This window comes from Rhinopithecus bieti, unplaced genomic scaffold (genome assembly GCF_001698545.2).
Source record: "Rhinopithecus bieti isolate Rb0 unplaced genomic scaffold, ASM169854v2 scaffold_26676, whole genome shotgun sequence".
In the NCBI taxonomy this organism is placed as follows: Eukaryota; Metazoa; Chordata; class Mammalia; order Primates; family Cercopithecidae; genus Rhinopithecus; species Rhinopithecus bieti.
This window is the reverse complement of record NW_016812009.1, coordinates 462,643-486,775: the sequence shown is the minus strand read 5'-3', so window position 1 is coordinate 486,775 and position 24,133 is coordinate 462,643. Positions and strand designations below refer to the sequence as shown.

Genomic DNA, 24,133 nt, shown 5'->3' with positions numbered 1-24,133 from the left:
TTTTAAAACAAAACATATTACTTTATTTTAATTCCGTGATTTTAAAATACTTTTTATTTTTTTTCTTTTTGCCCCTTTTACAGGGGAGAGGTAAAGCTGTCCCAGTTATCAAAAAATTCAAATCTCCTTTTCTTCTGTGGACTGGCTGTCAATGAGCTTTCATCCAGGGTGTCTCCCATGTTCTGGGAACTACTTCCAGATGTTCCTGAAGCACTTCCTGGGTCAAAGGACTCTGCTGCTTCCAGGAGCTCCATATCACTTCCTTCTTTCTCAAAGGACTTCTGGAATAGGTCATAGATCTTCTGCTGCTTTGGGTCCTTATCACAGAAAGAAAAGAAAAGATAAAAGGAAGAACCCAATATCACTTCCTTCTTTCTCAAAGGACTTCTGGAATAGCGTCATAGATCTTCTGCCCTGCTTTGGGTCCTTATCACCAGAAAGAAAAGAAAAGATTAAAAGGAAAGAACCCAAGCTCCAACACTGACTCTCCTCCACTGGGGCTGATTGGAGAATATAAAGATGAGAGACCACACATTTTATGGTGTCAGGGAGCTACATGATGGCAAGTGCACATCATCTCAGCAAACCATCACTAAAGCAGCCTCATTGTTTTAGTGTCTGACATCTTACCCTCTCTGCGCTCACAGGGTTAGGAAAAAGAAATGATTGTGAGTGCAAAGAAGCTGCTCTCACGCTATAATTTACGTTGGAAATGTTTTCTCCCTTTGAACTTTCCAAATCACTATTTCAATACTGAAATAGCACTCAAGATCTCATTTCCTCCAAAGCCTTTCTCTAAGGGTCAGTTAAGGTGTAATGCAACTTCTAAATCTCTATTTTTAAATTTATTTTTATTTTTTAAATTTTCTAAGAGACAGGATCTCACTAAATGTTGCTCAGGCTGGTCTTAAACTCCTGAGCTTAAACGATCTGCCCACCTCAGCTTCCCAAAATGCTGGGATTGCAGGTGTGAGCCACCATGGGCCCAGCCCCCTAGATTTCCAAATCTCTGTGTTCAGCCATGGCTTATACCTAATTTTCAAAGTGGTGGAAAAAACATACACACATGTAACATATTCATAAGTAGATATGTGTACCTATTCTGATTACCTTAAATTACAAATAACCAAAATACCTACCAACAGCATCTATACATTGATGACAATGGTGTAGTGTTAAAACCATGACCAGTGGATACAACTACAACACACGATCACTATCACCCCTCTGCCGATCTTTCTTACATCTAAATTTCCAACCTTGACCATTTTTCAATCCAGAAGTATATTTTCCATATCTCCACTGACATCCCACAGTTTGATAAAACTAACACTGGTTTAAAATCAGATGATCTCTTGGCTGGGCACAGTGGCTCTTGCCTGTAATCCCAGTACTTTAGGAGGCCGAGGTGGATGGATCGCCTGAGGTCAGGAGTTCGAGACCAGCCTGGCCAACATGGTGAAACCCCATCTCTACTAAAAATACAAAAAATTAGCCAGACATGGTGGTGCACACCTGTGGTCCCAGCTACTTGGGAGGCTGAGGCATAAGAATCACTTGAACCCGTGAGGCAGAGGTTGCAGTGAGCCACAATCACGCCACTGCACTCCAGCCTGAGTGACAGAGAGAGACTCTGTCTTAAAAAAATAAATAAATAAATAAAAATAAGGCTGTCCGCGAGGGCTCACGCCTGTAATCCCAGCACTTTGGGAGCCTGAGATGGGGGGATCATCTAAGCTCAGGAATTAGAGGCCAGCCTGGGCAACATGGCGAAACCCCATCTCTACCAAAAATACAAAAAATTAGCCAGGTGTTGGCAGCGTGCGCCTGTAGTTCCAGCTACTCGGGAGGCTTGAGCCTGGGAGGCGGAGGTTGCAGTGAGCCGGGATAGTGCCACTGTACTCCAGCCTGGGTGACTGAGTGAGACCCTGTCTCTAAACAAATAAATACATATAAAAAAATCACTGGTCTCTCATCTCTCTCCTATACTCCCAAAGCAGCTTCTCTTCCCGTAAGTCTATTTTTTATAGTCTACCTGCATTCTCGTAGTCTCCCAGGTGGAAATCATCCAGGCAAACAGAGTCCTCGGCTCATGCAAGTTTGTTACCCTCATCAGTTCCCTCCTCTCTCCTTCTAGGCACCATCTTTACTTGGGCCACATCACTTGGTACTGCATGGATTTGCAACAGCTCTTCCTGCCTCAGGTTTCTTTCCATTTCAAACAGCGTACAGATCTTTGCCAGCTGGCCACTGTGTCTCACCATTCCTTAACCAAATCCCTCCACATTGGTGAAGCAGGGTTCCTTGAAAATTGATGACAGCCTGTCACTTAAGAACTTCAGATTATTCAATTAACCTGCACCCAAAATCTCCTAGCCTTTCAGGGTCCCAGTCCTGCAGAGAGGGAAGTGATATGAAAGATCTTCAAGGCTGGCCCCCAAATAACCCACACGCCCTCCTCCAGGATGCCCTCATCAGCCTCTTTCTGAATACCTGCAATGTCAAGGAAACGCCACCCTGTAAGGCAGCCTATTCCAAGTAGAAAAAGCTGCTAATGTGCATTTGATTATGATGATGGCAACACTGTAGGCTAACTTGGGGCATGCATAATTAATTGGAAGCGAGTTCCAAGATCAGATTAATATTTCATTTCCCCTCTCAGAAGGAAGCCTATCTCAGTGAGACATAACCTCTTCTGCTTTTGTCTCCTATATTGGAAGCAACATTTTCTTTTTCTAGTAGTTTGTTAAAATTTTTCAGCCCCATCTTAATTAAAAAATAAATTGATATAGTTATTAATCAAAATAAATTTGAGAAAACCCATTAATATTACCTTGTACTTATATTTTAGGTAGAAATTCTTAACTAATTTAGAGTAAGAGAAAGGCAAGGAGGAATAAATGAGTTCAAGTGAGACTCCTTTAAAACTAGGCTTTTTTTTCTTTTTTGAGACAAGGTCTAGCTCTGTTGCCTAGGCTGAAATGCAGTGGTGTGATCTTGGCTCATCGCAACCTCCGCCTCCCAAGTCCAGGGAATCCTCCTGCCTCAGCCTCTTGAATAGCTGGGAATACAGGCACGTGCCACCATGCCTGGCTAATTTTTGTATTTTTTGTAGAGATGGGGATTTCACCATGTTGCCCAGGCTGGTCTCAAACTCTTGGGCTCAAGCCATCTGCCCACCTCGGCCTGGGATTAGAGGCTTGAGCCACTATACCTGCTCAGGCTCTTTCTTTTCAAAAGGCATATGATAACCTAGGCTCTGTTACCGTTTACCATTCAGCTGAACTGGAGAGTTCTTTAAAAAGCTTAAAAATAAGGTTGTTTTAAAATTGGCTTATTAACTATATATGCCTGAAAGGATAATTTGCAATCTGCATTTAAAAATATGATCTGAGTCTTATTTATCCCAATATTTAGCAAATAAATTCTTGCAAAGAAAATTTATTTGCTAAATAAATGTAAGTGAATGAGCAGATCCACAGAGTCTTAAGTCTTGGTGTCAACGATAAGATTTAACTCAACTTCTTATTTATTTAAACTATTTTCTTTCTTTTCTTTTCCTTTTTTTTTTTTTTTGAGGCAGGCTCTTGCTCTGTTGCCCAGTCTGGAGTACAGTACCATCATGGCTGACTACAGCCTTGACCTCCTAGGCTCCAATGATCCTCACCTTTTCCTCCCGAGTAGCTGGGACTACAGGTGTGCACCACCACGCTTGCCCTAACTCAACTTCTGATGGTGATTTCACAGGAAGGAGGAGGTGCTTCACTTTACTGATAAGCTACCGTTAAGGCCCCTTTCTGCATGAGGCTCAGACCTGATTCAAGCTCTCTTGGCAGAAACAATTCAACCATGAGCTGTGCTCGAGGAGGCCATACTCCTAGTTTTCACCTTCTGGCCAACAATCCAAGCTGGGGAAGGAAAACAAGCTTTCGAAAGGCTCTGGGTCTCTTGCTCCCTCCATTGTGTTTCACTGAAATGGGGGAGGAAGAGTCTGTGGCAGCCACTGGGCTGGAGCACTGAGGCCAGGCAGGCATGATGGGCCCAGGGCTGTCCCGTCCAGAGGCAACAGCTTTCCCCCTCAGCACCTTTGACAAGGCCTGCCTGGTTATGGAGGGATGCCTCTTATACTCCTCTACAAGGGGCTGAACTCAAAAGAAGAATGCTGGGCCAAGTCAGGAAGCCTTCTTCCTTGGGCTGGCTTCACATGCCCTGTGACTTTGTGCAAGCCTACTGCACTGCCATGTCTCAGTTTACCCCTCTATCAAGTGGGGAGACACTGAGAACAAAATAAAATGACAGAGGGGAAAATATGTTCTGTGAAGCCAGTACCCTATTTTAAACACTCTCCACTCCGTGCTGGGGACACATTCCTGTGGCAGCCCTATGTGTGGTGTTGCTGTGTACTTTCTGAAACAATTCAACATTTGCCATGGGGAGTTTTGTCAGTTTCTAATGGTCTGATTGAAGAGGCAGCATTCGGAGTCTGGGCGGGAATGCCAGCAGCTGTAGGAGCTAATGCCATCACTTCCCCATAAAGCGATGCATGCATGGTTCAACTGAGAATGACTGCAGGCCATTGTTTTCAGCTCTGGGGCTAGGGGAGGTCCCTAGGAGTGATTCATATCCTCCTACTCAGGACCCAAAGACTTGGCAGACAGCTTAATGCCTCCCTCTGCTCCAGGGGTGAAGAGCCATGTGCTGGCATTACCTTGTAGAGGTAATCAGTGGATTCTGTCATTTCTGAAAAATTGGTCTCAGAAAGCCCAGCTTCCGCCAGAACTTTAATCTTCTCTTGAATCAGGGGCCTGTTAGGGAGAAATAAGCTGCAGTGAATACAACCTGTGCAGAACCACCAGACTAATGAAAATGAGGCCACCCTCCTTGTTCTTATGGGACCACGGCTTGTTCACAGTTTCACATCTTTGCATCTCTCAAGGCGCAAACATTCATGTTGAAAAATTTGCCCCCTCTCATTTGTAAAAACTCCAATTTAGGGCTAAGAATATCATCAGGTTCCATATTCTTTCTAATGGAAGATGTGTAGGAAATAAATCCTGCCTCATTACAACACAGTTTTGAATCTGGTGGTGTTATGAGCTGCCCAATTAACGAATCCACTAAACAGAGGGAAGTAGGAGTGGCCCACACACATTGCAAAGGGAAGACTTCTTAGTCATAAGGCTGGAAACAGAGACAAGCAGTGGAAATCAATGAGATAATCAAGAAATTTAATATCTGGAAGAGGGAGATGAGGGGAAGAAGCTTTTTGAGGTTTTTCACTTAGGTAACAGACAGAAACCCCCAGGTTGAAAATCTTACTCCAGCTCTGCTAACGAAGTACACTACACGGTCCAGGGAAAGCCACTTCCTCCCTGTGGTCCAGCAGCAGCAATGTAAGATATACCCACCAGATAAATGCACATCATAAAAGGTAAAAGACTGTCACCCTGTCCTAACAAATGCCTTCACATCTGGGAACAGGGTGTTTTACAAACTAAATTCCATCTACATTTTGTCACAATCGGCACCTCTCACTGCCTCAGACCAGCAGGAAAAGGAGCCACAACCCTTTATTGCTGTAAGATTCCACATGCACCCTGTAAGCCACCAGTGAACACTACTGAGGGAGGCCAAATATGGTCATGATGAAAGCAGGAGGGCATTACTAGTCAATTTTTTCTTTTTTTTTTTTTTTGAGACAGAGACTCGTCTTATCGCCCAGGCTGGAGTGCAGTGGCTCAGTCTCAGCTCACTGCAACCTCTGCCTCCCAGGTGCAAGCGATTCTCCTGCCTCAGCCTCCCGAGTAGCTGGCACTACAGGTGTGCGTCACCACACCCAGCTAATTTTGTCATATTTTTGTAGAGACTGGGTTCCACCCCGTTAGCCAGGCTGGTCTCGAACTCCTGACCTCTAGTGATCTGCCCACCTCGGCCTCCGAAAGTGCTGGGATTACAGACGTGAGCCATTGCGCCTGGCCACTAGTCAATTTTCTATAGATCCTTAAAGACCTTACTTAGCAAAAGCAGAAGCACTTAGGGAGCAAAGTAAACATATCATCAGCTTCCACCCTTGCTCAACTCCAACTGCCAGGCCATGCAGCCAAACCATACCAAAGGTAGTCATCAGCTGTGCCCTTTGCCACGAGGTAGTGAATGCCCACCGAGCTGGTCTGTCCAATGCGGTGCACGCGGTCCTCAGCCTGGATCAGCACCTGTGTGTCCAGAAATCGAGACAGGAAGGTAAAGGCCTGAAGCAGTTCCACCCACCATAGCAGGTAGCCTCTCCACCCCATTTCCAGCCCCGCCACAACCCTCCCTCCCTCAAAGCAGTTCACTGTCTCAGACCTAGAAATAACCTACACTTCACCATCTCAGACCTACAAATGACCTGCCACTTTAACAAAAGAGAGAACCCAAAACAGCCCTGGTTGGGGAGCTGGAATGTGGAACAGAAGATCTGCGGGTGGCCATTCGGTGCTGGGCGCTGAGCTAGGTGCTGCAAATGAAAAAGCACAGGCTCTGCCATCAGGCTGCATGGGGAGGGGCCAGTGATGGAGGCCTGTACACTTCCATTTCTTCTCTGTATGAAATAAAAAGTTATCTTCTAAATAAATAAAAACATCACACACAAGGGAGAGGCTATCCATGATTTGGGCATAGGGTGGTGGTTTAATATAGTGGTAAGCCTTATAATAAATACTTAAAGGCTGGGCGTGGTGGCTCACACCTGTAATCCCAGCACTTTGGGAGGCCGAGGCAGGCAGATTGCTTGAGCCCAGGAGTTCCAGAACAGCTTGGGCAACATGGCAAAACCCTATCTCTACAAAAAATACAAAAATTAGTCAGGCATGGAGGTGTGCACCTGTAGTCCCCTGCTACTCAGGAGGCTGAGGTGGGAGGATCACCTGAGCTCGGGAAATCAAGGCTGCAGTGAGTCAATAAGTTCCTGCAGTCCAGCCCGGGTGACAGAGCAAGACCCTGTCTCAAAAAAGGAAAAAAAAAAAGAAACCACCTAACATCATGAGCATTATTTCTTTTATAAAATGGCTTCACCCTCAAGGTCTACCCATTATTAATGCAGTCCCTCATGTGTAGCCAACAAAAGCCATAATATCAGATATTAAAGGGGATATAACTTTCCTGGAGATTACCAGAAAATTTTATGAGTTCAAACAAATGTCTTATCTCTGCTCTCAGTTGGTCAGCTAAGGCCAATAGTGGTCTCCAGGGAACTACTCACTGCTGTTACTCTGCATGAGGTCCATTATTAAAGCAGCTCACAATGATGGCTACTGAAGGGGACACAGGCTGGAATGTGAGGCCTAGGCTGCAACCTGGTGCCACCACGTGTCCCTCTTCAGTTATGGCAGTGCAGTTCTTCCTGCCTCACCCCTTGAGCTCTCGGTGCCCTAACTTCCTCCTATGAGACAAGAAGTCTAAGATTCCTTCTAGCCCTGGAAGACTTCAACCTTCCTGTTGATAAAACGGAGTCGATAATCCTACAGGTTGCTGTGAAAATCTAGAAACCAGCCAATCGCCTGGCGCGGTGGCTCACGCCTGTAATCGCAGCTACTCGGGAGGCTGAGGCAGAGGAATCACTTGAACCCAGGAGGCGGAGGTTGCAGTGAGTCGAGATCACACCACTGCACTCCAGCCTGCGTGATAAGAGACTGTCTCATAAAAGAAAAAAAAAAAAAAAAAAAGAAACTAGCCGATCGACATAGAAGTGCTTAAAGGAAGTGAAAACTGACTTGTGGGAAGTATAATGAATGGATAAAAAGGAAACCACACTTTCCACGACCGACACTTGCTGCTTCCTGCCCACAGCCATGAGCATGCCAGTGGGGTATCCAAGTCTTCTGCGTCTCTTACCCCTGGGTTCCAAAACAGCTCAGCAAACACCACCAGGTCAGCCGAGGAGAAGGTGAGGCCCATATTGGCAGCAGTGATGGACAGCACGGCCACGGCATGCCTCTCCGACAGCTGGAACTGCTGGCACAGGTCCTCCCGCTCAGCCGACGAGGTGGAGCCATCGATACGGATGTGCTGCACGTGCTGTAGGAACAAGGGGCAGAAGCAAGGTGGGCAACAGCCCCGGGCCGGGGGCTTCTGAGCAAACCATACCCAGCCACAGCGCAAGCACGGAACCAGGTTCCAGCTCAGCAGAGGCCCCTGCCTTAAGAGATTTTCTTTTCAAATTGAAATTGGTATCGAGATGATTGCTTATACTCAGGTGCCATTGTAAGAAATAATACAGAGATCCCTCTTAGGCCTTTGTCCAGTTTCCCGCAATGGTAACATTCTATAAAAACTATAGTATGATACCGCAGCCAGGATGCTGACTTTTATTCAATCCACTGATCTTCAGATTTCTTGTTTTACTTGTATGTGTGTGTTCTACACAATTTTATCACCTGGGTAGGTTTTCATGTATTCATCTCCAATGTCAAGATACTGAACAATTCCAACATTGCAAGGATCCTTTTACCTTCCTCCCCTTTCCACGGTCCTTAGCTCCTGATAGCCACTAATCTGACCTGCATTTCTAAAAAAATTTTTTTTTCTTTTTCTTTTTTAAGATGAAGTTTTGCTCTTGTCACTCAGGCTGGAGTGCGGGGGCTCATGGCAACTTCTGCCCCCTAGGATTCAAGCGATTCTCCTGCCTCAGCCTCCCAACTAGGTGGGATTACAGGCATGCACCACCATGTCTGGCTAATTTTGTATTTTAGTAGAGGCGGGGTTCTGCCATGTTGGCCAGCTGGTCTTGAACTCCTGAGTTCAGGTGATCCGCCTGCCTTGGCCCCCCAAAGGGCTGGGATTACAGGCGTGAGCCACTGCACCTGGCCAATTTTTTTTTTTTCCAAGAATGCTCTATAGGCCAGGCACAGTGGCTCACACCTGTAATCCCAGCACTCTGGGAGGCCAAGGCGGGTGGATCACCTGAGGTCAGGAGTTCAAGACCAGCCTGGCCAACATGGCGGAACCCTGCCTCTACTAAAAATACAAAAATTAGTGAGACATGGTGGTGCATGCCTGTAATCCCGGCTACTCAGGAGGCTGAGGCAGAAGAATCACTTGAACCAGGGGCGGAGGTTGCAGTGAGCTGAGATCCCACCACTGCACTCCAGCCTGGGTGACAGAGCGAGACTGTCTCAAAACAAAAAAAAAAAAAAAAAAGAAAAAGGAATGCTATACAAATGTTATATAAATTGCACAGCATATAACCTTTTGGAATGGACCTTCGCATTCAGCACTCTCTGGAGATTCATCCAAGTTGTTACCTGTATCAATAATTTTCTCCTTTTTTTTTGCCGAGAAGTAGCCCATGGTATGGATATACCACAGTTTCAGCATCCATCTGTTGAAGGACATCTGAGTTGATTCCAATTTGGGGCTACTACAAATGAAGCTGCTATGAACATTTGTGTACAGGTTTTTCTGTTAACCTAAGTTTTCATTTCCCAGAGAAAAATGCTCAAAAGTCAATTGTTGTGTTGTATGGTAATGCATGTTTAGTTTAGCTATTTGCTTTTAAATGGCATTTATTTATTCTTGGTAGTGATAAACATGATAAGGAAAATAAAAACATTTAGTAATCTAAGCAATCTACTTTTCCCTGTCTCTTTTTTTGATGTGTATGGTATATATATCTTTTAAATAAAAGTTTTATATCCTGTTTCCCCAATAAAACGTATTGTAAGTAAAACTGTATTATTAAGCGTTCTAAAATATCATTTTTAATGGCCCTATAAGCTGTCATTATGCAGCAACAGCATAATTTAACCATTCTATTTCTGCAGATTTAGGGGTCTCTAATTTTTCCTAAAAGGATATGTTGGTAAATGTCCATCAACAGGTGAACAGACGATGTACAATGGGATGTTACTCAGCACTAAAAGGGAGTGAATATCTGCAGGTCTAGATAACCAAAAAAGAAAAAAAAAAAGGAAAACCAAGGATTGAACACTAAAATGAAGTGAGACACACAACACGGATAAATCTCAAAAAAAAGAAAAGAAAAAAATACATCCTGAATGTCCTTTTCTCCACATTTATATTCCCTATTCATATAAAATTCTACAAAATTGCAAACAAATCCGCAGTGACAGACACTAGACCAGAGTTTGCTTGGGGATGGGAGTGTGAGGGAAGGGGCAGGAGGGAGTGATTACAAAGGGACACGAGAAAACTCTGGGGGTGGGGGCAGCAGGTGGCAGATATGTTTTCTATCTTGATTCTTGTAAAATTATACATATTATGTGCAGTTTACTGCATGTCAATTATACCTCAACAATGCTATTAAAATGGAAAGTTTTTAAGAGGGTGCCAATTTTTGGTGATTTTCTTAGACTGGACTACAAATCAAAGTACAATAGCAAAAAGAAAAAACTTAACTTAAGGCTCCTGGTATTATTGCCAAATTGCTTTCCAAATTAACTAATGTATTAGCATGTCCATCTTGGTGCACTTTCATCAACAGTGAGCCCCGCACATTTTTAAAACCTCTGCTGACTTGATGGGGTGAAAAAAAAAAATCTTTTTTTCACTAACTTGATTACTAGTGAAATTGAGTGTTTTCGCATCATTTAATTGGCCATCGGTGTCATTTCTTTGATGAACTATCTATTTATGCAGGTTGCCCTTTTTTTTTTTCCCTACTGGGAGTTAGGAAATACCTTTACATGTAAAAACTACTATTTGTATGTCACAGAGGTGGCTAATAGTTTCCCTAGCTTATTTCCTTCTATTAATTTTCTGTTGTTTTCTAAATGCTCCTTTATTTTAAAACATGTCATTTTCTTATTATAAAAGAATATACACTCATTGCAAAATGTAGAAAACCTAAAAAGATAACGACGATTACTTAGAGATAGTCATCATTAACGTACTGGTATATATTCATCAGGCTTTTTTCTATGCATGACTATTTTATTTATTTTATTTTTGAGACAGAGTCTTGTCTGCCACCCAGGCTGGAGTGCAGTGGCAGATCTCGACTCACTGCAGCCGCTGCCTCCCAGGTTCAAGCAATTTTCATGTCTCAGCCTCCCGACTAGCTGGGATTACAGGCATGCACCACCACGCCCAGCTACTTTTTGTATTTTTAGTAGAGTTGGGGTTCTGCCATGTTGTCCAGGCTGGTCTAGAATTCCTAACCTCAGGTGATCTGCCCACCTCAGTCTCCCAAAGTGCTGGGATTACAGGCGTGAGCTAATGCGCCCAGACAACATGACAATTTTTTAAAATTATTATACATACAATAGCTTTTTGTCCATAGTATGGACATCTTCTGATAGCAATATATACTAACCAGATACCAAGAGCTTCAATTTTGGAGCTTCTTCAGGTTCTTACAGTGTTCAGTGATGTCCAAAGTTAGGAACCACTGGTCAACATTATATTTTATGGCTGAATGGACTATAATTTATTTAATAGTATATCTGTTGATAAAAACTTAGATTTCCAATTATTGAATATTATCAACAGCATGAAATATTCTCATTTATAAATCTGACTAGTCTGATGATTTCCTTAGGATAAATTCCTAAAGTGAAATTTGAAAAACTGAATGCACACCTTAAGTTACTGCCAAATTGCTCTCCAAAAATGTAACAAATGTACAAGAGAATCCTAACCACTGTGGGCCAGGCACAGTGGCTCACACCTATAATCTTAGCACTTTGGGAGGCCAAGGTGGGTGGATCACCTGAGGCCAAGAGTTTGAGACCAGCCTGACCAACACAGTGAAACCCTGTCTCTACTAAAAATACAAAGATTAACTGGGCATGGTAGCAGGCACCTGTAGTCCCAGCTACTCGGGAGGCTGAGGCAGGAGAATTGCTTGAAGCCAGGAGGTGAAGGCTGCAGTAAGCCGAGATTGCACCACAGCACTGCAGCCTGAGCGACAGAGCAAAAACTCCACCTCAAAAAAAAAAAAAAAAAAAAAAAAAAAATTTAACTACTATATATACGTGACACAGAAAAAATCCATCTGTTTAGGTAATTCGAATCAATTTTTCCTTTGTAATTTCTTTGTTTTTATGCTTAGAAAGTCATTCTCCACCCAGTGATCAGCTATTGTTCATTGGTATTTTCTTCTAATACGTCACGGTTTCAAGGATCTTTGATTCACCTGGAATTTAATATAGTAAACAGTGAGGTAAAGTTTCATCTACCCTCCCCACCCCAAAATTATTCAGGCAATTACCCAAACTTTGTTGAAGAAATTGAAAACGGACTTGTGACATTTCCTTGATCATGTATTTGCTTCCCATTTATGGTAAAGGGCTATCTATTCTCTTCCACCCATCTGGCCATCTCTCTGGGGCCAGCATGGCTGACTTTTAATTATTGGTGTTTTATAATACATTTTAATATTTAGTATCTGAAGGGTCAAGTCTTCCGACATTGCTCTTCTTTTTCATAGTTGCTTAGATATTGCTCCTGCTTTTTTTTTTTTTTTTTTTCTTTTTTGAGATGTTCTTGGGAATAACAGTATAAAGTTCCCTTTAAAAAAATCCACCTGGAGCCTGGATACGGTGGCTAATGCCTGTAATCCCAGCACTTTGGTAGGCTGAGGCAAAAGAATTGCTTGAGCCCAGTTGGGCAACACGGCAAGACCCCGTCTCTACAGAAAAATTTAAAAATTTGCGAGGCGTGGTGGTACATTCCTGAGGTCCCAGCTACTGGGGAGGCTCAGGCAGGAGGATCACTTGAGCCTAGGAGGTTGAGGCTTCAGTGAGCAGTGTTCGTGCCACTGAACTCCAGTGTGGGAGATAGAGTGAGACTCTGCCTCAAAAAAAAAAAAAAAAAAAAGAAAAGAAAAAAGAAAAAAAAAGATCTAGTTGGAGTTTTTATTAGAATTGAATTAAACCAGCTGGGCCTGGTGGCTCACACCTGTAATCCCAGCATTTTGAGAGGCTGAAGCGGGTGGATCACTTGAGGCCAGGAGTTCAAGACCAACCTGGCCAACATGGTGAAACCCCGTCTCTACTAAAAAAATTCAAAAAAAATTAGCTGGGCATGGTGGTGCGCACCAGTAGTCCCAGCTATTCACGAGCCTGAGGCACGAGAATCTCTTGAACCCAGGAGGCAGAGGCTGTAGTGAGCTGAGATGAAGCCACTGCACTCCAGCCTGGGCAATGGAGCGAGAGCCCCTCCCCAACAAAAGAAATTTAAAAGATAAAAAGATAACTGATAAAACATTAATATCCAAAATTTATAAAGAATTTTCCTAGATCAATAAGAAAAAAACAATCCAACAGAAAAACAGGCAAAGGATACAAACAGAATATTCACAGGAGACAGCTAAAATGGCCATAAATAAATAAATAAATAAATAAAATGATACACATTTTACTGGTAGTCAGGGAAATGCAAATTAGAGCAAGAATGAGATGATATTTCATATCTCTGGATTGGTAAAATTAAAAAGTCGGATAATACCAGTGTTAATGGGCACACAGAACAACAGGGACGCTTATATGTTGTTAGTGAGATTATGAATGTGAATGGTCACCTTGGAGAACAATTTGACACCACTTAGTATGAAGATGAGCCTATTTAATAACCATGCAAGAGCATGCCTGAATATGCCTCCCCTACACAAAGCACATACACAAGGCATAAAGAAATGCATAGATACAAACATACACCTACTATAATATTCACACAATAGCAACCATCAGCAGGAGAATGGATAAACTGCAGTATAGCTATCCAATGAGATACAATTCCACAGTTACAGTGAATGAACTATACGTGTAATGTAGCATAAAGAAATCTCAAAAACAATGCTGAGAAAAAAGTAAGTTGCAGGATAATTACACCATGCTGTCATTTATTTTAAATTTTAAAAATTAGGCAAAAAGGAGACTATAAATTGATAGAGAATACACACTCCTAGAATAAAGTATGACAACATGGAGGGCAAGGATACCCATTACCTTCATAATAGTGATGTTATTGCTGGAGACATGGAAGGGGAATAGAGTTAGAATACTGAGGGGACCTAAGTATCTTATTATCAAAAAAATAAATCTTCACGCAGGGTGTGGTGGCTCATGCCTGTAATCCAAGCACTTTGGGAGGCCGAGGCAGGCAGATCACTTGAGGCCAGGAGTTCAAGACCAGTCTGGGCAACACGGTGAAACCCCGTCTCTATTAAATATACAAAAATTAGGCAAGGTGGGGTAGTCTCAGCTACTTGGGAGGCTGAGGCACGAGAATCACTTGAACCTGAGAAGTGGAGGATACAGTGAGCTGAGATCCTGCCACCACTGCACTTCACTGTGGGCAACACAGCAAGACTCTGCCTCAAAATAAAAAAACTAAAAAAACCTTGAAATAAATACAGTGAAACTTTCATTTATTAAATCTGGGTGGGAGATACATGGGTGTTTGTTGTATATTTCTCTGTATCCTTAATGTATATTCAAATATTATATAAATATAAATGATGAGGGAAGACAAAGAGCAATTTACTGCCTTAAATTTAACCAAAATGAAAAGGGGATAAAATGTGTTCAGTTTTCATAAACATCCTTGGAAATCCTTCTAGATCCCTTTCGTTCAATTCCAAGAGAGCCATAAAACTCTCTTCTAACGTCTGCACACTGCCATGTGCAATTAATAAAAGTGCTTTGACAGTGCTGAGGAGGAATGAAAGGAAGGAAAAGAGGAAAACATTCACATAAATAAATACTTGTCTCCATACAAAAGGACAATTTTGCTATCTCCTCTCTTGCCAACTTTGTAATTATTTATGCAGAATAATGAACAGCCCCTGGGAGATGTTCCTAAAGCAAGACTCCTGGGATATCTATTTGGAGCATGGAGGAGGTTAAAATGACAGGGCTGGGGAAACATTTTGACCCCACTGTGGTTCTACAAACAAGAAGAACTGTTCTTCAGAAAGTCTTCAACAATGCTTCCGGAAGCCTTCGGTCTCACTTTGCTTGGATCTGATCTAAGCCTGCCCAGAACAACTTGGGATATGGCAAAAGCAGCCCATGGTGAATTTCAAAGGGAGCTCACCTTTCTCTCAAGCTCCTGCGTAATTGCATCCAGGACCACCTTATGGTGTGCAAACACTAGAAACTTCTCTCTTCCACTTTCCAGTAGGTCCAAGATATATTCACTGCATTTGACAATGACAACAAAACAGATTAAACACATACTTCTTATGTTTTATGTGTCTCTGGTATGTTACTGAAACATTCTTATTATCTAGGATCACAGAAGATGATCAACGGTTTTCACTTTACCTCCAACTATCATTATAATGTGTTTTATATACAAATTAGAGTGTCCTCTGTAGATCTGAAAGTACTTAGGGAGGGGACTAAGGAATTATTGACAGTACACAAATTTCTAGAAGCTAAACATTGAGACATACACAATACTAAAGAGACATTCCGGGAAGGATCTCCAGCTCCTCCCACTTTAGACCTCAAATGACAGGGCCAGTAGTTAAGTCAGTAGTAAATAAATTCTCTTCCAAGGCAGAGGACTATGGAGAGAAGGATCTCATTTGTTCGGCCTCCCTTTAATTTACTTCCCTGTTCCATCCACTGTGTTTTTTCTTAGCTTCCCACCATTTTTTTTTTTTTTTTTTCTGAGACTGAGTTTCACTCTGTCGCCCAGGCTGGAGTGCAGTGCTGAAATCTTGGCTCACTGCAACCTTCGCCTCCCAGGTTCAAGCAACTCTCTTGCCTCAGCCTCCTGAGTAGCTGGGATTATGGGCACCACCATGCCCAGCTAACTTTTGTATTTTTAGTAGAGATGGGGTTTTACCATGTTGGCCAGGCTGGTCTCAAACTCCTGACCTCAAGTGATTTGCCCGCCTCGGTCTCCCAAAGTGCTGGGATTACAGGCGTGAGCCACTGCACCTGGTAAGCTTCCTACCTCTTATCTTTCGCTTGGCCTTAAGGTGGCTACCCTCAGGGAGCAGTGGGGTGGGAAGTCACCAGGTTAAGAGACCCTGGCTGGGTCCCCCTCTCCCCTGGTAGCTCCCTGAAGAGGGATCACAATTGCAAAGAGGTAAGCCCAGTACTGGCAAGTGAGCTCCTTCACTGAAGCCATCACCAGCCATGGGTGCATCTGGGCGGGGAACAGACTCTGCCTTCCTTAAAGAAGGATATGTCTCAGGTGGGGGAAGGGTACGTGGACTGCCCTGTAAGCATCCAAGAGTCATTTCAAACAACACTATGACCAGGGCACCAGATTTGAGTTCAATTTGTGAACTGTTCATACTAATAGAATTTACTTTAATTATTTTGAGAGACATAAAATTTGCCATGATATAAGCAAAAAAGTTTATGGCTACAGCAGCAAAAAGTCACAAGGCCACAAAATCCACTTGGTGAGCTCATAAAAACCACAGGCCCCAATTTTCCTAATGCCTCTATCCCCTCTATATCTCATACACAGCTTTGTTGTTCTATAACCTTCTACAAGTTCCTAGGCTTGAAATATCTGCCTACCACAACAACCTTGGCTTTTTTTATTAAAAGATGCCCATTAAAATGAAAAAACAAACAACAGCAAAAAAGAAAAGAAAAACAACTAGCTGAGGAAATTGGGGTTTTGAAGACGTACAATCTAATTTCCACTTACTAGCTGTGTGACTCTGAGGCCCAGAGAGTCACAGATTTACTCAGTGTCTGCATTTTTAAAAATGGAGCCAGTGTGACTTACGTGATCGCACAAAGATGCTGTAAATGTGAAATGAGTTCGCAGGTGTAAAAAATGTTTGGGAACTACAAAGTACTATACAATTTATTGTATATAGAATTTTGAGAAAGTACATATAAGGTATGACCAAAGTTTGTTTATGAGGAAATGGGTGGCTCCGGGCGCAGTATCTGAAGAGAGAGGCACCCGGTGGACTCTGAATTTTGTAGGTCCTGAGCTGAGGGAGCAAGGGAGAAACGCACACCCTTGCCATCTGTTATTCCACAGCACATGAGAAATGGGTCGGTGGGGGCAACTCAGATATGTTTCTGGGAGAAAAGTTTCCAGGCCATAAAAACCACATCTGGAGTTCATTAGCTCCGTAACAGTGTCATAAATGAAAAGGGCAGTGCCCAGGAGGTGAAAGGGAGAGGCCAGTACTGGGCAGTCTTTCCAGGGAGCATTGCAGATGGAGTGGTGTGGGGAACTCTCTTGCCTCAGTGGAGGGTGTGGAGAGGTAGGTGGGCCAAGTACGAGGGTGGGGAAGATATGTTTCCTAATTTACCCCCAGATCTCAGTCCCCACAGCCAGTCTGGCATCACTCAGCCCTACGGAATCCATTCTCATTGTAATTTCATCAGTTGGACCATTACCCTGCCAGAGCATCACATGAATGTTAAACAAAAAAAAAAGTCAGGCAAACTACACATCATTAGAATTGCCAGGTTCCTACCCCAGTGATATTTAAATAGGAGTGGGTTTTTCTTTAAGAAAGGCATACAATTGAGGATTCTGTCATGAATAATTCTAAGAATAGAAATTATTACTTTAGCTTAGTTTATGAGGTGGAAATAGAATTAAGCATGACAATGCCCATATCTTTTGAACAAACTTTGACATTTCTCTTTTTATTTAGGTTAGTAATGGATGACAATCCCTGACTTTGGGGAAGACCCAGGTATCCCCATAAGGCAGCTTTTCCTTCTCATTTTTTTCTCCTAAAGGCAAATATGATCCCAGTTCTCCCAGAAAAACTCTCCCTTTTAGTGTTGGGGACAACCGCACCCTCCTAGGGCTCCCAGCCTACTTGGCTCAAGACAGGATCGCTTTGGAACCCAGGTGCATCCTAGTAGTAGCTCCAGTTACTGGCCAATTTACACCTTGTGGGTAATTAAGGGCATGGTGCCCTAAACTTTTACTTTTTTCATTTTTCCCTTGAGACAGGGTTTCAGTCTCTTGCTTAGGCTGGAGTACAGTAGCACCATCGTAGCTCATTGCAGCCTCAACCGTCCTCCCTCCCAAGCAATCCTCCCTCCTCAGCCTCCCGAGTAGTTGGGACCACGGGTGTATGTCACCATGCCCAGCTAATTCTGTTCATTTTTTTGTAGAGATGGGGCCTCACTATGTTGTCCAGGCTGGTCTCAAACTCCTGGACTCAAGTAATCCTCCCACCTTGTCCTCCCAAAGTGCTGGGATTACAGGCATAAGCCTGGCCCCCAAATTTTATTTTCAAGGCAGCTATGATTCGACTCTCTGATCGTCTGTTTTATTTTTTCCTTCCTCAACAAAAGGCACATTTAATCATCTCTGGTCATTTCTTAGCAGTAAAATCATTCAGGCAGGCTAAAGTAATAAGTTGTTTTTTTTTTTTTTAAGATGAGAGAGAGAGAGAGAGGTCGATGCTTAGTGACCACTTACATGACAGATGGGATTTTAGCTTCAGCCGTTCTGTTGAAGAAGAGAATGAGGGCATCTTTCTGCTGCTGTTTCTGTTGAAAGAGAAGTTAAGAATGTTAAGTGCCCCAGTCTGAGACTCTGGGATGAGTGGATCTAATTATTGCTCCTATGCGTTTTACAAATCTCAACCACCCGTCACCAGAGTCAGGAGACCCTGGTGCTGACAATAATTCCCCTTTCACTTTCGCCAAGTCAGAAGAACTGTCTGGGTCTGGTTTTGTCCTCAGAGACAGCATTAGAGCTACTCTGCCATTGTCCAAGAACTGTTGCAAGAATCCAAGAGGCAAGAAACATAAAAGCTCTTTGGAAAAGCATTTCAGGTAGGCATTTCACCATACACACCAAACCCATGTGACCCACTGAAATGTGGCCTTGGTTAAGCATACCTATTTACCACAGCCTGGTGACAACTTACATGTGACATTTCCCCAACTCGCTTTTTGCTTCCCTCTTTTCTTCTGCCAAGCTGTGACTACCTGACTTACAGAGCTTACCTCTGTCCAAGACTTACTTAATCAATTCCAATGGACCATGACTAGTCTATTTTACTATCATTTTATTTTACCTTATTTTTAATTTTTTTTTGAGATGAAGTCTCGCTCTGTCTTGCCCAGGCTGGAGTGCAGTGGCGCGATCTCGGCTCACTGCAGCCTCTGCCTCCCAGGTTCAAGCGATTCTCCTGTCTCAGCCTCCAAGTGGCTGGGACTACAGGCATGTGCCACCATGCCCAGCTAATTTTGTATTTTTAGTAGAGACAGGGTTTCACCATGTTGGCCAGGCTGGTCTCCAACTCCTGACCTCTGGTGATCCACTCACCTCGGCCTCCCAAAGTGCTGGCACTACAGGCGTGAGTCATTGTGCCTGGTCTATTTTAGTATCATTTTAAAACCATTATTCAGATGTTCTTGGTCTACCTCCCCCATAAGGTTATTAACTTCCCAGAAGAAGAAACAGTGTTTTCTTTAGGGTTTACATTTAAGTGACTCCTAATAAAGACTGCTAACACAGGAGATGCTCAAATCGTTTCATAATAATGTGAGATCACATTTACTATTGCTCTGGCCTCCCAGAGATCATATTCTTACCATCATCGGTAAGAGTGTCCCCCCAAAATTCATAATCTGAAACTTAATTTCCAGTGTAGTGGTGGTAGGAAGTGGGGCATCTGGGAGATGCTTAGGTCATGAGGACAGACAGCCTGTTTGTTCCTTCCACCCTCTTTGAAACAGAGACTGGGCCCTCACTAGACACTGAATCTGCTGGCCACTTGACCTTGAACTTCCCAGCCCCTAAAACTGTGAGCAATATGTTTCTGTTTATAGATGACTCAGTCTAAAGTATTTTGTTACAGCACAAATGGACCAAGACAGGTGGCCATCTCCTTCCACCAACAAGCACGGTTTTACAGGTGGACCCTCTTCTTGTGCCTGGCCTCTGTAAGATCTGTGACTGTCAGGACAGCTTCCCCAGGGAACAAAGACATGATTCAACAGCAATAACATCTATAGCCTTGAACCTGTCATTCTTGAGATCTTAATAACTCAGGAAAGCAACCACAGCCAGACTGTACCTAAAACTAACAACTATGGATGGAGGAAAAAGCTGTCTGGTTAAAACAGCTTCTTGGCTTTGGGGTTGTTTTTATTGTTTTTGAGACAAGGTCTTGCTCTGTCACCCAGGCTGGACACGATCATGGCTCACTGCAGCCTCAGCCTCCTGGGCTCATGCGATCCTCCCACATCAGCCTTCCAAGTAACTGGGACTAAAGGTGTGCACCACCACACCAGCTTTTTAAAAATTTGTTTGTAGAGACAGGATCTCACCATGTTTTCCAGATTGGTCTCAAACTCTTGGGCTCAAGTAATCCTCCCATCTCGGCCTCTTACAGTGCTGGGATTATAGGCATGAGCCACTGCACCTGGCCAGCTTCTTAGCTTTGAATGATGTCTTTCCTCTAGGATTTTACCAGCAAAAAGAAAGATGCTGAGGAACCACAGGAAGTTGTGGGGTCACTGATTTAGACCATAGATCCCTTTCATATCCTACATGTGTCTTGGCAGTGGCAGCCACCTATCCTATTTTATATCAGGCTCTGGAAACATACACAACTTTTCACCTGTGGCTAGTAGCTCAGATTTCATGAAATCCATTTATGGACCTCTAAGGGTCCCCAGCAGCAGGCTAGTCCTCCAACCCAATGCAGTTTCTAGTAGCCAAAGGGGCAAGGCAGGCTTACATATGATGACCTCACTCGCAGCATGTGTGCCTCCATCAGACTGCACCCCATTCGGTGCCCCTCTACAGTTTTACTCCTGTGTCCTTCAGAGACAGCCTACCCCTCCCACCCACACTCACTCATGCCACTCTCCCTAATAAGAAAGAAAGAGGGCAAAACAAACAGATGGAAAACTGCCGAGAAGCACTTTCAGGAATCTTGCCCTAACATTTAGCACCTAGAGTTGATGAGAGTGTGAAGAAACAAACACTATTATACATGACTGGTGGGATGGTACCCTGGGCTAGCCCTTTTGGGAATGATGCAGCAAAACGTACCAACCCCCTTTAAAATATGCCAAAACCCCATCATCCAGCAACTTACTCCTTAAAAGTGATTCTCATTATAAAATCACATGTGCACAAATTTCTATGTAAGCTACTTTTTCAGTACAGTATTACTCAAAATAGTGAGCAACTGAAAATAACTTAAAGGCCCAACAAAAATGATCCACGAAATTATAGCCATGTGAGAAAACACTACGCAGTCTTTAAATGTAACGGTTTTGTTGTTGTTGTTTTTGTTTTTTCTGAGACAAGGTCTCTCTCTGTCAGACTGGAACGCAGTGGCACAATCACAGCTCACCTCAGCCCCAAACTCCCAGGCTCAGGTGATCCTCCCACCTCAACCTCCTACCCGAGTAGCTGGGACTTCCCACCTCAGCCTCCCACCAGAGTAGCTGGGACTACAGGTACACACTACCACGCCCAGCTAATTTTTTTGTATTTTTTGTAGAGACAGGGTTTTGCCATGTTGTCCAGGCTGGTATCAATCTCGTGGGCTCAAGTGATTCTCCCGCCTTGGCCTCCCAAAATGTTGGGATTACAGGAGTGAGCCAGCGCACCTGGCTAAATATTATGTTTTAAGAGAATATTTAACAACATGGAAAAGTCTTCATAAGTCAGTAACCTGTTTTCCTTCCCACTTGACGTGTTTGTATGATCCCAGTTCTGCTTTTAAAATATACGTATTGCTTATTGCATATATAAAATATATTTTATATATATTTATATGCAGATATAAAAAATATATCTTAAAGCAACATATACACACATAATTATAGAAAAATACTCAAATTATATATGCCAAAATTATGGTTGTATAAAAGATGATTCTTTTTTACAGTATAGTAATAAAAATAACAACTAACTCTCATATACCACTTATTATGGGTCAAGCAGTGTTCTAAGAACTAAGCATGCATTAACTCATTTAATAATTAGCATTGCTATAAGGGAGGCACTATTAACACCACTGCACAGATTAGGAAACTGAGGCAAAAAAAGTCAAGTGAGTATACTTGTCACACTGCTACTAAATGGTAGAACCAGAATTTGTAGCACTTAAAAGTGCAGGCTCTGAGGCTCAACTATCTGGGCTGATGGTGAGAATTTAATGACCCAATACACGTAAAGCACCATGCCCAGCACATAGCAAGTATTCAATAAATGTTACTGATTTTAAGTATTTTTCTTTATTTTTCAGATTTTATACAATGGATATCTATTGTATTAATACTTTTAATGTGGGAGAAATCAATAGCTTTAGCTTTAAAAAAACTCCCCCAAACTATGCAGACATAATACTCTCTATTCATGATCTTACTTCTTTTGCCAGCTACTGGCCAGGAAATTGTAAATAACCTGCATTCTTTGTTCCTGACTAGACCTTAATTAAATTAGATCCAATGGAGTTTTTAAATTTTTCTACATCGGAAATTTGAGTGGATTATCAAATGGCAAGGGTGAACTGATATTGTCACCAGGAAATCTGTATGGACTTGTTCCATTTCTCTGCTCCTGGTCTTGAGGACGAAAAAATGAATTTAGACAAAAGATGACCACAGTCAGCTTTCCTTAGCCTGTGAAGCGAAATCCATTATTTCAGCTGAAAAAATGAGAAAAGGCTTTCATTATACATTATATTCTATAAATTGGCTCCTTCACCTCGGCTCCTGTGATATAAAGTTTTTTAAGAAATGTATTCTTCCAGATGGAAAGGTGTGAAGGAACAAAGAAAGAATCAGTTCTCGACAGGCAGATCAGCAGTGCTTGGCTGGAGTCACCATGATTTGCAAAATTGCAAGGAAACTTGGGACTAAAAGGTAACTTAAAAAACTGGGGGCAGTGGAGAGAGGGGACTTTCTATAGATCCATAGGGCCTCCTTATTAGACTAAAACCATAAAAAAAAACAAAAAACATAATTCCCCATTTTAACCCTTCCAACTCAGGATTTCATAGCTGGCCAGGGTTTGGAAGACATGCCTATGGTCACGTAGTCCAGCCTCCAGCTGATGCTGACTCCCTTCCTGAAGTAAGTTACAGCAATGCTCCTGATTAGATCCATGGCTTAGAAATGCACCAAATCAATGGTTTTAGAAATCCAAAGCTTCTGATGGCCCGAAGCACAAAGCACACACATCTGTTTTCTACTTGGATTTTCCATTATAAAAATGGATTTATATTAAGACACAAAAAGGCAGCAAGTTCTTAAGGAATTATTATCTGAAAGAATTTAGTGACTGGCTTCAGCCATCACACTGAAGGTAATCTGCACCAACTCAATTTCTATCTTTCAGGGATAAACATTTAATTTTCCTAAGACTCCAAGGAAGCAGACAGCAACTCCCTAGTGCTGAACTGAGAAGAGCTCCGGGCTCTTTCTCAGCTGGATTCTTGAAGAGTGATGCTGCAATTTAGGCTTCATTTTCATCATCTGCAAAATGGAGTTAAGACTGCAGTGTTTACAAAGCAAGGAGGATAATCACCCAACAGGCAGGATTCTAGGCAACCGGCACTACTCTTATGTACTTTTGTTTTTTTTCTTTTTTTGAGAAGGAGTCTCACTGTCGCCCAGGCTGGAGTACAGTGACGCGATCTTGGCTCACTGCAAGCTCCGCCTCCCGGGTTCACGCCATTCTCCTGCCTCAGCCTCCCGAGTAACTGAGACCACAGGCACCCGCCACCATGCCCGGCTAATTTTTTGTAGTTTTAGTAGAGACAGGGTTTCACCATGTTAGCCAGGACGGTCTCGATCTCCTGACCTTGTGATCCGCCCGCCTCAGCCTCCCAAAGTGCTGGGACTACAGGTGTGAGCCACCGCGCCCGGCCCCTTATGTACTTTTCCACAACCAAAAGGGAGTTGTGGCTCCATTTCTAAGCAAGAAAATATGAAAATATCCCCCAAAATACCGGATTTGTATAGCTACCTAAAGTTATGAAACACCTAACATTCCTAGGTTAATTTCATAGCATCACCAACAAGCTCAGAAATCAAACTTTCAGGTGGCATCTGAAACCATCTTTGAAAAAAGCCACTCCCTTTACTTGAAGAACTATACAAGTTGGCGGAAGTTTACAAAATGCTTTCAAATCTTGTTGCACTAAGTACAAAATTTCTACTGCTTTTCTTGTTTTCTTTTTGGCCATACTACACAATTCACAGTT

General features: G+C 42.9%; 1 protein-coding gene across 1 annotated transcript in view; it reads right to left on the bottom strand.

Annotated features, from left to right (window-relative positions):
- Nucleotides 1-24,133, bottom strand: part of SMARCAL1 (SNF2 related chromatin remodeling annealing helicase 1) — a 65,473-nt gene continuing 41,340 nt past the window's right edge. Inside the window, 6 exon segments of the mRNA XM_017895468.1 lie at nucleotides 1-317; nucleotides 4,709-4,805; nucleotides 6,112-6,212; nucleotides 7,873-8,055; nucleotides 15,037-15,139; nucleotides 18,373-18,443. Coding sequence (XP_017750957.1) covers nucleotides 78-317; nucleotides 4,709-4,805; nucleotides 6,112-6,212; nucleotides 7,873-8,055; nucleotides 15,037-15,139; nucleotides 18,373-18,443 — 795 coding nt within the window. The 3' untranslated portion in view covers nucleotides 1-77.